At 29.4% G+C, this 18,227-nt stretch overlaps 2 protein-coding genes across 6 annotated transcripts in view; one reads left to right on the top strand and one right to left on the bottom strand.

Annotated features, from left to right (window-relative positions):
* LOC129960059 (uncharacterized) overlaps positions 1-18,227 on the bottom strand; it is a 353,127-nt gene that overhangs the window by 83,159 nt on the left and 251,741 nt on the right. The gene's annotated exons all lie outside the window — the stretch shown is intronic.
* Positions 261-9,828, top strand: LOC129960060 (angiopoietin-4-like). The gene is made up of 5 exons (XM_056073118.1): positions 261-1,613; positions 4,605-4,658; positions 5,342-5,399; positions 5,793-6,671; positions 8,705-9,828. Exons 1-5 carry the CDS (start codon positions 852-854, stop codon positions 9,358-9,360), a joined length of 2,409 nt encoding a protein of 802 aa, XP_055929093.1. The 5' UTR covers positions 261-851; the 3' UTR covers positions 9,361-9,828.

The raw sequence follows: 18,227 nt of genomic DNA, 5'->3' as shown, positions 1-18,227 counted from the left end.
TTCGACAGTTACCCATTGTGGATGTATGGAAGGCAAGTGGTCGGGGGATGCTTTTTTCCTTTCCTCAAATTGGGGATTCTTCACGAAGCAACCATCGAATGTGTGTGTGGCATCTGCGTCTAAATAAGAAACGCGAAGGGAATAATAACCATACGCGAAAAAAATGAAGAAGAGGAAGGAAAAACCTGCATTAACGTCTTGCCATTGAAGAAGTGTGCAGAGGGGGGGGGGGAAGAGAAGGGCCTCATCACATCCTCCGAGTAGCAGCTGTCGACCGGGGGGAGGGGGATAGGCATCTGAGATGCTGCCGGCCACGTGCACTAAGAGACCGATTAGAAAAGAGACAGCTGCCGTAGCTCGACCTACTCACTCGATTCTCCATCTTAAACCGACGTCTTGGCAGTAGCTCTCCACACTCGCGCGTCTGTTAAGGTGTCAGTAGCATCTCTGCGGAAGCACTCCTGTTTAGTCAGTCCAACGAGTTGCCTCTAAGGCTCCACATCTCACCGTCTTACCTCTCGTTGTACCTAACATTAACGGATATATCTGCTTGACATGTCATTGCTTCCCTCATTCGTTTTCTGGAAGTGAAAGAGACCATCTATCTGTGAAAAATCGTTTTGCTCAGCAATCGTTCCTGGTGGATCTAAAATTTATGAAGTATGTGCATGGTGATTTCGAATCAATATCAACAACTACAATTTTCATAGATAGATATATTGAGGTTCATCGAATACTTCTTTGTGCTTTTCATTAACTTTTCTGAACTCGTATACGCAACTGATCGTCTACTTGAATTTTTATTTTGAAATCAGATATTCTTAAATTGCAATAGGACTAAATATTTAGCCATGATTTTATTATTGGTCAGCTTTCTGACAACCTTAAGTGTGCAAGCACAGAGCGAAAACTTTGAAATAGCGCAGTTTGGGAAAATTATCAAAGAACTGCAAACGGAGATGATTGAATTAAGAAAAATTCGTCAGGAGGACAGTGAGACTATTCGGAACTTGCAAGAGAAAATGTATCAATATGTGAAAGATTCTTCATCTAATTTACTGTCTGATGTTAATAAAGAATCACCATTATCTGCAAAAAACGTGGTGGCAATGAACCGGGACTCGATTCGTGTGGATAATAGTAATTTGCAAATGAGTAGTCTGAGACATCAGTTTGAAAATGTGCAATCACAGATGACCACAGAAAGAATTAGAATAGATTTTAGAACCGAAACTGACTTTCTTCATCAGGAATTATTGAGACTTAGTAAACAGGTAGATGACATTAAAGTTCAGAGTGCGAAAGATACATCATCGCTTCCTGGTCGCGTTGCTGTCAGATGGCTGCAAGGAACTGTAGAAGGTTTGAGACATGAAATGAAAGAGATGGCGTCTACTTTGAATACAAGTGCAACTTTGGCTGAAAAACAAAGGATTATGACGAATTTTGATTTACTACGATCCGATATTGTTGCTCTTGGTCATCGCATGGACAGCGGACGAGTCAGTCGAGAAAGAAACACAGCTGTTATCAAGCAACTTCGCCAAGATGTCGACGAAATCCGCCAAAGATTACAAGAATCTGCAATGGGGCAACAAAAACTTCTTGTAGAGGTAAGTGGAATCATTTTGGATTTTTGATTTTCTTAAACAAAATGTAAAATTATAACTGAATGGTAAAAAAGTTTAACATTATCTCTGAATGGTCCGATTTTTTGAAATTGTTTTTGTAAATATCAAGTAATAAATAGAAATTATTATTATTTTTTACGAAAAAAAAAGATTTATTTTTAAAAATTAATTGTTTTTGTTTAATACATTGAAATACCCATTAACTTCTAATAGCAATTAAGTAATAACTTTCATTTATAATTTTCTTATATCTATGATTTCATAAATCTAATTTCAAATTTTGCCAAGATAATCTTTCCTTTGATAGCACATCAACCAGCAGTAATCGCTTGAACGAAACTGATTGTCGTTATATTTTATGAAGATTAATGTTGATTAAATGGGCTATAATTTTTTTTTCCGTGAGAACGCGTAAAAAAAAATCGAACGATAGACAATCAATTCATGTAACCAGGATCTGACGCCATCCTGTAATTAGTTGCTATTTTTTTTTTCTTGCAAGACATAGAAAAGGGTTGCTATAAATTTTGGGCACTGCTTCAAAACATAAGAATATATCAATAATTTCCTGGTACTGTCACCTACTAATTATAACTAGAATTTGAAGCAGAAAATACTCTGTCTATTCCACGAAGGTTTTTCATTTTCAATGACCTTCGGGGAAGATTCTACTTAGCATGCTTTATTTCCAGATGTAAAAAAGAGTGATGAATGCATTACGAAGCACACTGATGAAAAATCGATAAATAATCGGGCCTAGCCTTACATTTTTCCCAATAATAAATTGAGATAAAAACATTCTAAAGAATATCGAAGAAAAAAAAGTCTTTTCTTTAAAATAGTGAGCAAAAAAGTTATTCTTAAGGTTCCGTTGTGTTAATCTACAAATTACTTTGGGTTGCATAAAATATTACTTCATTATTTCTTGATACTTTTCATCCAGAAAAAGAGAGAGAGAGAGAGAGAGAGAGAGAGAGAGAGAGAGAGAGATTTGAAATGATATGCTTAAATTTTATGTTACTTTCTACATAATTTTTCACACTAATCTAGTACTTTTCTCCTTTCAATTATTATTGCATTACTTGGATAAATTATCTTAGTTTATGAAATGACGAAAACTTGTACAATGTATTTACATTATTATTTTTTTTATTTCTAAATTTTTCTAAAATCGTTTCGGTTATTTCCCATATCCTTTTTTTTTTAAATTTTCCTGCAGATGTAATTTTTGACGCATATATTTCAATTATGTTACTTGATTGCCCTACGATGAATTACTAGATGTGTATTTGCTTACGGATATAATAATGTAATTTTATATCTAGTACATCTTGCTTCATGTTTAATTTTTATGATACATATAACTTTAACCGCTTAAGGATGTAACTTGAATTAATATGACGATGAAAAATAATTATATATATCGATGAAATATAATTCGATCATTAAGCGGTGAAATGCTTAATATTATTTAAAAGATCTTATAAAGAAATAGGAAGCAAATTTTAGAAAATTTTTGCTTTTGCGAAAAAAAAACTTTTCATTTAATAAAAATATTTCTTAAAAAGGTACAAAGGACAAAGTTTAACTTTTGATTTAACTATTAAAAATGAATATGTTTGAAAAATTTGCTGTTTTGATAAAATATGCATGTTTTGATATTGATAAAAATTTTTAACATTTTTATTTCTGCTTTCATATAAACATAAAAATTCCATAAATATATAAATAAAGCAATGCTAAATTTGATTTAAAGTAAAAAAAATCTCTCACTTAATCTGTAGAACGAACATTTCATTGACTACTTACAAATCAACTTTTACTAAGTTTCACACAAAATATTTCTCTTTTGGTACTCAATTTTATCGCTATACAGAAAGCACTTCGCTATACAGAAAGCATTTTCGAGTCGCCCTTGATTAACGTGTATCAGTTCTATCAAGGCACGAAATCATTCCTTAAACTGTATTCCCCTGATCACGGGTTCATGACCTCTCGAAGGCTTTAACAGCGATGCAAATTCCGATTCGACCAATGAAATTTTCTGAAGTTTCATGAAGTGACTACCTTTACTTTCGGTATTATAATTGTTCATTGGACATTAGTTTGAAAGAAGATTTAAATTCTAAAATTAGATGTCGGGAACTTATATGAATTACAAAGTGAGTGTGAAAGATTCGCCATTTCTTTTGATTTGCAAGGGGAAAACTACACTATGTATAAAATGATCATAATAAATGACTTCTCTGCTGGACAATCGCTCAAAGTCTGTGAAATTTAGCTAATTTATTTCGGTATTTTTTTTTTTTTTTTTTGGTTTAAATGCTATGCATTGAACTGCAACTTTTAATTTTGAATCAATGCTTAATAATATGGTTCGTATAATGCGTATTTTAAGAGAATGATTTAAAGTTTCTTTAAAGCTATGAAACCAATGAAAAAGAAAATTTTCATTGAGCTTAAAATAAAAAGCCAATTGATAAATATCTTGAGTAAGGCCAACGCACGAAAAAAGTATTTTTTCTGGAACTTGGGGCCTTGGTTATGGGGAAAACTGGGGCAATCTGCTCGAAATCTACCATCTGCCTCTTAATTGCTGATATCTTCCCCCCCCCCCTCGAGAAGTGCTCTCCATCTGTTCTTCTTCTGTTTCCACTCTGAGTGATGAATTGAATGAAGCCAAAAATATGGATTTTTCAGATAATGATTTTCTTGAAGTTTTTGTTTTTGTTGGCTTAGAGTTATCAATTTACAGTCATCTGTCATATCAAATTGTCCGCGGATTTTCTCTTTGTCATTTATGGTAATGTTCAATATTATTTTTCTAAAACTTTTAACTATGTAAATTGGATACGGCTGACAAATTTTTAAAAATTGCACTTATAATTCCTTATGAAAAATGCCCAACAATATTTATACACAAAATAAGCTGTTAATTAATTAAAATGAATAATAATTTTATTCCTTTCGCAGGTAGATGCATTGAAAGAAGAACTACGAGAACAAGTGATGATGTTTAAAAAGAAAGTAAGTAAAACTTTTAGTTTATAATTTAATTTTAAATTAGTAATGATAATTTGTAGTAATTCACGCTTATGAAAGTACTTCTGACATAAATAATTGTATAATATTTTAAATAAATATTTTTTCATGGCCAAAAAACATAATTAGTATAAAAAAATTCAAATAATAGTAATAATAATAAATATTTTACTTATGAAACAAATTCTGCAGTACAGTTTCTTTTTATCCTTAAATGTTTCAACTATAATAAATAGTTTCAATTATAATTTATATCAACTATATAAATTACAAATTGATATTTTAAATCGGTTTTCCATTTATACAAGACTAAAAAGACGCATTAATTTATCTAGCAAATTTTCCACATTTTTCTTTCATTATTCTAAAATTATTTTTTCGAGAGAATTGTTTTATTTTCAAAATTCTAAAAATAAAATGTTCATTTATTATAAATGATTCATCTTTTTGCAAATGTGTATGCAGTTATTTTTCTGTTCAAAGAAATCAAAATTAATGACATATGTAATATTTATCAAAATTTGTACATTGTGTATTTATTTTAAATAAAAGGAATCAATCAAAATTTGAACAGTGTGTATTTTTTTAAATAAAAGGAATCAATCAAAATTTGAGAGTTGTGTGTTTCTGGTAAAAAAAATAAATAATTAACCATATTTTTTTTGCAGATTCCTATGTCTAATGGAGCTGACCATTTGAGAAGAAGTTTTCGATCACACGAAGAAGGTAATTACTTTGCTATTTTGTTAAAATCGATAATTTATTCACTCTATTATTTAAATGATATTTTCTTATATTTAGACATTCTTAAAATCTTTGGTCTATCATAAATTACAATAATTTGAAAAGTTAAGTTAATTTTTAAAAATAAATACTAATTTACATCTTTCTTTGCTATTAATACATTCAATTTCATTATAAAATTTATTATGTTTTCCTTTTGTAAATTTTATGGTTAATTTTGGGAAATTATGTAATCAATCAATGTGAAGTGTTAGAAAATATTTTTTTATTCGTTTATTAACTATTTGAAATTGTTCGTAATGTATTGATTTATAAATTATTAATAACACGTTCAATATATTTTCACCATAAACACTCAATTTTTCATTGTTATAGGCGACAGAGAACACCCTAGATTTCGACATAGCCATTGGAAAGTTGAAGTTGAAAACCTGCAAGACTCTGTCAATAATTTAGAATACTCTCAAATGGACTTAAACAAACAGATGCAAGTGATTCTGAATAATCAAGCTTCATCTGTTTTAAAACTGAATGCGATGGAAAAAGCCCTGAATGAAAAAGAACCTATGAATGAAGACCAAAAGACAACAAACGAAAGACTAAATCTTCTTGAGAGTGTAGTGAATAAAACTGAACGACAAACTCGAGATATTCAACTGCGTGTGAACAATATCACTACTTCGGGTATAACTAAACTTCATGGCTCAACAATGCAACTTTTCAACGCTCTGGAAAGATTAGAAAGCAAATATGACAAAGCTACTGATGATATTCGAAAAGAAATATCTAAACTGGATTACAATTTATCGCAAACCCAGTCTGATTTGGAAGAATTACGTGATAGAGAGATTTCATCTGAACAGGTTGTTTCGAATATGAAGAACGATATATCCACTGTTCAGTCGGATTTGAAAAGCAATCATTTGCGAATTCTGCTGGTCCAGAATGCTGTACTGAATCGGACATTACCAGGCAATCAACATAGGATACAAACCCAAGACGCCAGAATATCTGCTTTAGAGTCTCAGATTCAGTCTCTGCTCGACAATGTGGATTCCGAGAAGATGGAAATTGAAGCTTTGCATCGTCAAGTCATCGAAAAAGCTGATGATAAGGATCTGAACAGATGGGAACGAACTCAGCGAAAAGTTCGAGAAAGTATCCTGCAATTCAAGGAAGACATCCCTCGAATAAAGCGAAATCAAGATAAAATAGAGAAAGAACTTGAGAAATTTATTACACAGTTACCCCGAGGTGATTAATTTTCTCATTATTTAAATTATTAAATTAGACAAGAGTTTCGAAAAATATTTTTACATTATTATGCTAAAAATTTTTAAGTTCCAAATTATCTAATGAAAATAAACTTTTTACTGCAAAGCATTAATAAAAATTTAAGTTATGATAAATTATAATATATACATTTATTTTTTATTAAACTAGTATTTTCAAGTTTAGTTCAATTTAGCTGTATTATTGTCCGGTTCAGAAGCAACATTAGGGCTATTTTGGGACAAAACTCATAATTTTAAACTACGATCAAATAGCGAGGGAGTCGCCATTCCTTCCAAATTTTCGCACCATACCTATTTAATTTTCAAAAAAACTATAAATAAAATAAGTTACAGCGCCAATTACTGCGTTTTAAAATTTTATTCCTTAGTTTCTGTTGTTATTGGGTCGTTACGTGGTTACAACTAGACATAAGTTATAGGAGAAATATTTTATTCATAAAAAAATCTTTACATTTTAAATGAAATTAATTTAAATCTGATTGCTGAATACTTTTAATTATTTATCAATATTTAAATATCAAGAATTGCTAAATATAAACAAAAAGAAAGAATATTTTCAAAACAGGACTTAAATAATATATTCATTAAATATTTTATATTACATGACCGATTAGCCCTTTTATTTTCAAAATGAAAATATTTTTCAAATAAAGCAGGCAAATTACTAATGTATTTCTAGATAATTTGATAGTCACCCCTTTTAAATGGTTAAAATTCCAGATGAATTATTTTGTGACGGAGTTAATTGCTTAACCATCCGATCCATATCAGGAAATCATAAAAAAATAATGCCCTTGAGTTATTTTTATATGTAATATTCCCGTCAAACAGAATTTTCCCAAGCCATATCTCGTCCAAATTAAGGCGGATTATGCAATGAGTAAATGTTCGAAATAATGTAATTCACTGACAAATCCTTCTCACTTGATATTAGAGCTGATGTGAAAAATGCAAGGGGAGGGTCCGAAACAGTAGGCTCTTAAGTCGTTTTCATTTGGCCTAGGGCAATTCTACGACCTCCCTAATACGCCAGTTTCAAGAGTACAAAGTTGCTTCACAACTATGGGAAATTCGGCAAATGATAAAAGTAAAGCTAATGATGGGAAGGAAAATCAGCCTGGGGGAAAAAGTCATTACGGCGGTATTGTCGGAATGTTATTAAATTGACGAAATATGGATCCCCCTCACTTAACCTGTCGCACTTGGCTCAAAATCTGAGGGTCCTTCACAATGAAAAAGGCTATAATTCAGAAATCGGATCTCAGAATAAGAAGAAAATTATACTTCAGCGAGGAAATGCTCTTAAGTGTTTGCGGTGAAATTTGAGAAGCGGTTCAGATTCGCTCTGATTTTTCATCATTTCGTTGTGCCAACAGCAATGAAGCAACGATCATTATTTAAGAGTTTACGCTTTCATGTTTGTCTAACTTTTAAAATGTCAGAAGTAAAGTCTTGTAAAAGTTTCCTTTTAAAAGTCCCTTTTTGAGCTGGTGTTAAAACTATTTCCAGATTTCATTGCCCCTAATTCGGTCCAGTTTTTTCCTGAAACTTGTAGAAGGTGTGAATATTTAAAAAAAAATCACTAAAACATAGTTATTATAATTTAATTTAGAAAAAACAGTAAAATCTATATTTTGAAGCATCATATTTTTTTATTGTAATTTAAAAATTTTCATCGGATTTTTTAGTTTAAAGGTTTAAAAATTGTTGGCCTAACCGCATTCAATACGGCAGTTAAACTATAGTTTTCAAATTAGCGATATACAAAAATGTTACCACTGATATGTTTTTTGAATTATTTTTGTTGCAGAATATAAATAAGTCTTATACTTTCCAGAATAATTTCAGATTACTCTTATTTGGGTGTAAAAAAGAGATAATTATAGATTTTCTAAAATGATTTGTTAGGTCGTAATAACTATACTAATAATTTACTGTTTTAAATAATTAAAACAGTAATTTAAATACTTAAAACATATTTTACTTTTATAGATTGCTCACAGAATTCTACATTGGAGAGTATACAGGAACGTAAAAGTGGTACTTATTTGATTCGTCACCCTGTCGCTCATTCGCAAACTTCAACCATCAAAGTATTCTGCGACATGGAAACTTCCGGCGGCCATTGGACTCTTATTCAACGTAGATCAAAAGGAGATCAAGATTTCAATAGAAATTGGGATCACTATAAAAATGGTTTTGGTGATGTATCTTCTGGCGACTTTTGGCTGGGAAATGAAATTCTCCATCTCTTGACCACAGACGATGATTACATCTTACGCATAGATCTATGGGACTCTGAAGGAAAATATAAGTATGCCGAATATAATACTTTTGAAGTGCTAGCAGAAAAAGATAATTATAGGTTGGCATTAGCAGGTTATTCTGGCAATGCTAGCGATGCTATGAGCTATCACAATGGCATGGCTTTTAGCACCCCTGATAGAGACCATGACGCAAGTTTAGCTACTCATTGTGCTGAATTCTACCATAGTGGCTGGTGGTACAATCATTGCCAGTATGTTAATATTAATGGCCGTTACAGCACTGGAGTGACGTGGTATGACATCGATGGCCAAGAGTGGTCGGAAATGACCAGAGTTGAAATGAAGATCAGACCACGGACTTCTATTTCAAAATCAACGTAAACACAGTAAAGGATTGCAAACGATTGCCTAGTTTCATTATTCTAGTCGATATCAAATCTAGCTCTTGATGGAAATATACGTACAGGGTGCTGAAATTTCTTAAAAATACTGATGAACATTTCTAAAACAGGAATGCGAACACAGAATTTCAAATTCTGAAACTTTAAATGCTAATGTACTGGAAAATACGTAGCTTTATACTCAAGGAAAAAAAAAACAGTAGTCACAAAAGAATTAATATATTTGACTTTTATATTGCTATTTAAGAACAATTATTTATTTATGAATTTTGTATATAAAATATTGTGTGAAATATATCAGTTTGTTTTCTTTTTGTTCATATGTATTTATGTTGTAAAAATTTGCTGAAACTGATTATATGTTTGCTTATACAGACCTTTACATTGAAAGTATTATTTCATAACTAAGTATTTAGTACGTTTGAATGTTTCATAACTCATACGCTGTAAAAAGATTATATGCGATACTCTTATTTTAAAACATATTTTTAGCATAATTATTATATGATATTAATTCTGTGATAAATGACCATTTATGTGTTTGTATCTGTTAAAAAATAATGCATTTTTCATTCGAAGATAATTTCATTGTCATTAAGTTATAGTAAAGATGTCTTTCATATTTTATTTTTGCCATTTTCTAAACAATTTGAAAATGTTTGTACTTAAATTAAATGGCAAGTCTTCTTTTATAATTTAAAGTAATAAACATTTCAATTCCTTAAAAGAAGAGATTTATGATGCTTCTTACAAAAGCTGGTGCTTTAATATTTGGAATGCAATTTTCATCCCTGTATTTTAATACTTTTGCGAATTAGTTTTATTTAGTCAGAAAATTAAATTTATCATAATGTTTTTGGGTCTATTCATATTATGTCTTTATGTGTCGTGTCATTTATGTATGATTATTTTGTTTGAATGCCAATATAGTTTGTTAAATAAATCATTTTTACCATTAATATCTTTATCAGTCTTTCAGTATTTTATTTTCCAAGAAATTTATTTTTTATCGTTATAAAAGTCTGTTGGAAAAAAAGGCCATCCGCAACATTCTATAGAGGTAACTGAGGTTAATGGACAAACAAATAAAAAGCATTCGGAAGATATTTCTGCTCAACACCTTTTGGACTAAATTAAAGCCCCAAATTCTTTTTCTAATTGAGATCCCTTTTCAGATAAAATTTTTTTCGGTTAATCTTCGTCCAACAATTTTAACATGGCTCCAGAATCAGGGGGGAAAAGAATAAAATAAACAAATAAAAAATAAAACACTGATTAGTGAGAAATAAAGAAAAGCCCGTTTAAAGGTTATTATACAGCTAATTTTAATAAAATATACTTAGCGAAATATTATTTTTCTACTTTTTGCTATAAATACCAAGGAATTTGTTAGAAACTGCTTTAAATGGTCTGGTGATTGTAATGTTTCTCTAAGGTATCCCATTACGGTCACGACCCACAGTTTAGGAAGAGCTGATCTAGATAAGCTTTTATGGATTTTTCCTTGCATAATTGTGTCCAAAATGATAAAAAAAAATTATTACGATCCTCTAAGAATCTTTTGAGATTAACCAGTTAAAATATAAAAACACACAACACACAGGTCGTATTAAATCAAAAGAGTGTTTTATTTGTTTATTTTCTCGAGGAGAATATCTTAACTTTACTTAAACAAGGTTATTTCAATCTCTAGTATGGCTTAGAAATCTTTTATTGCTTTTCATTTCATACCAAAAGTCACGAAATACTCAAGAGAACCTACCGATACTCAAAACAATGGACTGAATTCTAAAATAATGATACCAACGAAGGAACGATTTCTAGTTGCATTGCAAGTAGATACTATGAAACTAAAACAGAATATCGCTTGAGAGAAATGAAAAATGCTTCGAGATCGTTTTCTCAAAGTAATGAATACCTCATATTAAAAAAAAAAAAAAGTCTTAACTTTTTATTTTCGAACTGAGATAGAAATCGGATAGAAATATGTCTAATTAACAGATGCATTCTATCAAACAATGACCTTCTACTTAAAAAATTCTGTTATTACTAATACTAACATGTTTTTGAAATCTAAAAAATAAAACACACATTCTTAGATGTAGCTTTTTATCTAAAAAGTGAAGCTTTGTACTTTTGTGTATTGCTGATATAAATGTTCGACATAAAATCTGAGATTTCATTGCAAATTATATTCTTCTTCGTTTCTATATTACTTTTAATTTTTAGAGTAACATATATTCTTATAAATAAAAAAAGAAGATATCGTTTAAAAACTGATAATAGAAGAAGAAATAAAGAAAGAAGATATTTTTCAAAAACTGATCGAAGAAGAAATAAAAAAAAGAAGATATACTCCAAAAACTGAACAACTTTTAAAGATTCCTTAAATATTCCTTAAAAATAAAGAAAAAATTACCCTGATTTGAATTAATACAGGGGACAAAAAAACTATTAAGAATATTTTCTTGAAAAAACATTATTGCTATTTTTAAATTCAGTTTTAGTAAAAAATGTTTCATACTTAAACATCTATCATTTTCTTTCTTTTCTGTAATAAGTTTTATTTATATCCCTAAAAAAACATATTGAAAATTTGTTATTTATGCAAAAATAATTTGATTGCATGTCTTTTCCTTTTATTATAAGGAAATGTTAATGTCCTTCCCTTCCTTTTCCTAAAGGGTTTAGGAGTTTCTCTTATTAATTTAACGTTCATTCACCCATTGGCAGTTTTATGGTAAATGATTCATAAGTGAGCAACATTTGTTCAAAGATTGTTTATTGGTGTGGGGTGAAAGTTTAGACTGAGAGTACCGATTGAGATGTGATTCTTATCATTGGATTTTGATTCAACACTGCGAGTTCCGTTCCTGCAATCTTTGTCTATCCTCAAAAAAAAAAAAAGTTTATTTTAAATAGACAGAACCCGTTAGCATCAACTATCATCAGTAAGTACAGGGTATCCCACAAGATAGGCAGCTTCAAATTTTTACAGATTCGGTTAAAACACGTCACGACGAGCATTTTAAGATGTGGGGTCCCTGAATATAGCGTCATGATTAATTAAGGTGTGAATCTTGTGTCATGTAAACTTCACCAACTTAACCAAGTGAAGAGAACTTAACCAAGTGAAAATAAATGTTTGAGAACTTTCAATGCAATAAATTTTCGACATGTTGGCCGTTTGAATAAGTTTGGAATCGGAGTTCTCAGTTGTTTTCTTCAAAACATCTGTTCCCATTTCCTTGACCTCGGTTTCAATTGCTGCTCTCAAATCATCCAATGTTGAAGGATCTACGAGATACACTTTTTTTAGGGGCTCTTTTTCATTAGAAAGGTTTATGCATACAATAAACATAACTTACGTAAGACAATTAAAATAACACGGCTTTAATGTTTAACGATTTCATGGAATCATAGATATAATATTATATCTAATCTTATTTATATTTAGTATACGAGATAGTGAAAATTATTAATTTATTTTAGTTTGAATAGTTAATTCATTTTAGTTTGAATTAAAAAAAATTGTTGAAATTAATATAAATCAAGGCTTTCTAGATTCTGAGTCAAAATCCCAAGATGGGATGTATAGCATACTAACTGCGCCTAGACACATTCTATCGGATAAAAAAAAAAAATTGATGCAAAACTAGACGAAAAATGATCATATTAATTTGAAGGTACGATTAAAATTGGCCGATTAAACATTTTAAATTTAATCTAAATAATTTTACATTGATTGATGTCTAACTTTCCGATTCATTTTTTGATTAACGATTCTTTAACATTTATGATTACGTTTACTTAAAGTTTACGATTATTAAATTTACATTTACGATTATTTAACATTTTTATTCACGATTATTAACATTTTTGATTAACGAGAAACTTTTCGAAAGAGAACGAGAGTGGCAAAAAATTTCTCCTTCCAGATCCCTTCCAGAAGAGGTCTCGAGATTAAATCATTTAAAAAGACTTGATATAAAACTATACAAAAATACTATTTTTATTTTTCATCCGAAAATGCGTTTCCTCAAACCATGATATGAGTGTTATTGGAATTCTGTCAGATAAGTCGTTCTCAACAATTCAGAATTTATGACTTTTCTTATCAGATTAAACCGCACCGACTTTCAATGATTTTTCCCTTTTCTTTCATCTGACTTATTTTAAGTTTGCAAAGAGGACATTTTGTAATTTATTTTTTACTCTCTTCCAAGTGTGCTTGAATTTGAAATTTTTTACACTTGCGCATTTTCGATGACAGAAGATTCTTAAAAAAATATTTTTAGAACTCTCCTATCAGTTACTCGATTAATTTAATTAAATTTTCCTTCTGCACAAGCGGTTCCATGTTTTTGCAAATTTTAGAAAATATTAATAATAATAATAAAAAATTGACTACAAAATTTTCTAGTATTTATAATAATGAGTTATCAATTAATAACTTATTGCTAGAAAGCAATCAAAACAAAGAAGTTCCACTATTAAGTACACTATTAAAAATATGTGTTTCAAAAACAGCTTTGATTACATTTTTATTATAGGATGGTATTCTTATTTGATTGATCAGAATTAAGTATATACATACACATATTAATTTATTTTTAAGGATAACATTTTATCGTTTTTTCTAACCAAATGCGAATTATCTTTTGTTGATTTTAATAAAAAGTTTTTAGTGTATTTAATTTGGGGGGGGGGTGATGTGAGGATTAGTTTACATGTCTTCTTACCCCCACCTATTTTGGAACTTCTTAGAATCTTTGAGCACCCTTTTTAATCTCAATTGGTCAATTCCGTATCGACCGTCCAATTTCCTTTCTGGTAAATTGTTGCCTTGCAAAAAAATTCTTAAAATAACACTGAAAGAAATAATTTTAAATTAAATTTCTTTAAACTAACAGACTTCTCTCTGAGAATTTACATTAATAATGCGAAAAGTCTATGGGTAGAGTGAGTGAGAAAGAAATATTCAAATTCCACCCAAATATTTAATACTTTCTTTGCAAAATAATTTGAAACGGCGTGTCGCCGAAAAATATCGAAACGGACGAAATACACAGTATGTATACAAGTTTTCTTTCTATTTAACCTCCAGCATTCGTGGCACCATCTAGTTGTAACATTAGAAACTAAAAATTTCTACTTAATGATGCATTTAAACTCTTATTCGCTTAAATAATTACTTTGCACTTATATATATATATATATATATATATATATATATATATATATATATATATATATATATATATATACTTGATTATAAGCACATGTTTATATCAGTTTTCACAATTAAAGGCAGTGTTTAAAGTGGGGATTTTGAGAAAAATTCTAATTACACATTTTTTGTATCTTTTTTTTATTATTTTTTTTATTGAACATTTATAAAAACCCCGTGCACCACAAAGTATCACACGGGGCTTACAGAAGTAAGTATATAACACATAATAAAAAGAAAAAGAAGAAAATACATTTTTTTTTGTATCAATCACCAAATTATATGCACTATTTATTAATTCAAACAAGGAAAAAAAAAATCTCTTGAGTAATATTTGGAATCTAAAATCATGTGCATTCATGACTATACATTTTTGTACACTGCCAATGAAATTTCTGTATAATTTCTGAATCATACTTGGAATATGATAATAATTTTGTATGAAATTGTGTTGCATAAGCGCTGATAAAACATCCAGAATCTGCAATCTGCATGTTTTCCGGGAAAGGAAAATTATTCTCTAATATACCTTTTATTTCGTTCTTTCAAATGATTAAAACACCAGTATCAAAATGAGCAAATAAAAAAAATTACTTCGTATTTTCACATAGCAAAAAATATTACTTTTTTTTCTTATCAGATATTTATTGACTGAAGAAGAGTTCTATACTAAATCAGATTTTAAACATCAGAAGTTAGATAAAACTTCCTCCCAAAAAGCTATAAAAATCAAAAAGATCTTTAAAAAAAAAAAGAAAAAGAAAAACTTAAAAAGCGGGAAGAGAACTGATCAAAAAATTATTTTCTGAAGGAATCTTAATTTATTTATAATTATGAAATTCGTTCATTAATTTAAGCTATGCTTATTTTGCCATTCAATCTTTATTAAATTAAGAATAATTAGAAATTAATCTAAATAAATAATTTGAATTTATACTTAGCTTATTTAGCTTAGATGTCTTGAAATAACAGACACCCAAAAAGCTCGATATATTTACTAATGATTTTATAAAATCTTTTAAGGTACAAAAATTGTATTTAAAATAAAACAGTGTATGAAAGAATCACTTACACAAATTAATATATATAATATGAGAATGCAATTTCTCACAAAAATGAGTTTAAACAGAAATGGAATTATTTCTACTTGGAAAAAAAAAAAAAAAAAAAGCGAAGTTTTTTCTTATGTTTTTTAGTTGCCTGTAGTATCACCAGTTATAGATTTTCAACTAGATAAATGCCTAAGGCTGCTAAGCTGAACGGGGGCCACAAGCAGATTGATTAAAAATTATTTTTCCTAATTATTGAATAAATGTTTAAAAAATATAATACTTCGAATTGTAAAACAGTAGGAAACTATTAATACTTTATTAACTAATAGTTGGCTTTGGTGACCAGTTGGTTCACCGAAGATATTGGTTATATTTAATTTCAGTTAAATTGTTTAGATAAAAATTTATGACTATGATTCCTTCAAATTTGTCAGACATTAAAGCCGTGTTATTTTAACAGTCTTCCATATGTTCTGTTCATTGTGTATATGAGCTTTTAAAATGGACACTAGTTCAATGACATCATTAAGCTATTATGTATGGTTCATCACTAAACTTAGATGTATTGTAACTTCACTTTTTTAATAGCCCTGTAAACTATATAGATAATAAATAGGATCTTTCTTTAGATTTCAACATTGGAATAAATCGCGTGATCAAATATTTAGAAAAACAAAAGCATTTCGATTCCATTCGCAACAATGAAAATATTGTTGTGAAATATACAATATGTTTATAAGTTAACTAAATAACTTCACAAATGAATTTTACAGTAACTAAATCAGCAACAATGAAAAGATAAATTCTTGAACTTTAAAACAGTGTAAAAATTCATTTTTGTATCGGAATATTTTCGGTTGTTATCCCGAGAAAACATGAAAATCTAGCTTTTTTAATTCAAATTTTAATTAAAAATTTCAAAGAATGCGTACTGAGATGCACATTCCCATTCTCCAAAATATTGAAGTTTTAGAAACGAATCAAAGTAAAATCAAATATATAAGAACTACTGCTTATTTACCATTAAATTTTTTCATTTTATAAACGTCGGCATTTCTGATTCATGAACAAAATTTTCTACTCAAAAGGGGGAGTCTTGAATGGAAGAAAACTTGAAATGTTCTGATTTAAAAAAGACCTAGTAAAAATGCAGGTAAAAACAGTAAAAGAAAAAGAACCTCAAACCTTCTATTTCGAATGACAGTATTACAATGTTTTAAACTTGATTCTTTTGTCTTTATATTGTTTTCAAAAGTTTATTTTTTAATTAAGGAGCGACGATAGTGTGCGCGCTCACAAACAAACACCTTTATTATAAATAGAGATATAACGCACAAATGAGGATATCAGGCAATTTGGAATCTTAAGAGTTAAATAAAAACAAATACATTTTCATAACATTAATAAGATAAAAATGAAAATAAAATAAATTATTAAAATATTAAAAATGTATGGAAATGCATAACTACATCAACCAGTTTATTAAAAGGGGTGGGGGGCTCATAATGCACACCACATAGAGCAGCAAAGCAATTAAATCCGCAAATGGGTATCACGGCCTTTTTCGAGCACGAAAGTTCTTGCAGCTTAAAAATTTTTCAAGCTATCATAGACATGAAAACGAATAAAATTTTCCATAATAACGGTTTATCATCTAAATGTAGTGAATGAAAATATAGTTTTAAAAAATGGTTAAAGAAAATACAGAGTTGCCAGCAGTCATTAGAATACTGTTCAGTGAAAAAAATAATGACGATTAATAATTATTTTATAAGGTTACATTTCAAACAAATGCTTCATCAAAGTTGAGCCTGTTTTGATTGATTATTTAGGAGCAAGAATATGATTCGCATCGAATGTATGGTAAATATTGTTCCAAACATAAATTATATTAAATTCTTAAAACGGCAGAATTTATTCATTACTCATAGAAATAACAAGATAATTCTCGAGTAGAACTAAAGATTCGCATTTTACCACACGCACAAGGTTGTCTTCATTAGAGTTTTACATAAGACTTGTTTTATTTCACTTCACCCAGTCTCTTTAATCAGAAATAATTCATATTTAAATAACATATGCTAAAAATATACATAAAATCCAGCTATGGATGTCGAATTCATGGAGAAAATATCCGCACCTTGGTTTTTACAAACACACAAAATGAAATAGAAAACGATCGAAGAGAGCAATTCGTAGTCTAGCTGGAATCCATTAATTTGCCTAATCAGCACATTCCTCGGAAGTCGTGAAGTGCTTTTAGGTCAAGCGAATACATGCAATTCCTTCCCCGATTAAACAGATTAATCGGCTTGTGTGCATCGAGTGAATTCACCTCAGATTAAATTATTTAGTGGGCAGAGGCGTGCATGCGATTTTTAATCGCTCTACTCTTAAGTAATGGAGCGTGTTCCTGGTCAGTTCACGCTATGCAAGCATATTAGCTTGCGTCGGGAAATCCTTAATATGTTTTTTCCCTTAATATAGCTATGCAATTGGAAATTTCGGAGAATTCATTTCTAAATAACATTTATTTCCGAAATGATCATGTCAATCAATATATTT

Source organism: Argiope bruennichi, chromosome X2, assembly GCF_947563725.1.
Source record: "Argiope bruennichi chromosome X2, qqArgBrue1.1, whole genome shotgun sequence".
In the NCBI taxonomy this organism is placed as follows: Eukaryota; Metazoa; Arthropoda; class Arachnida; order Araneae; family Araneidae; genus Argiope; species Argiope bruennichi.
Note: the sequence above shows the minus strand (reverse complement) of the source record. Positions and strands in the feature narration are given on the sequence as shown.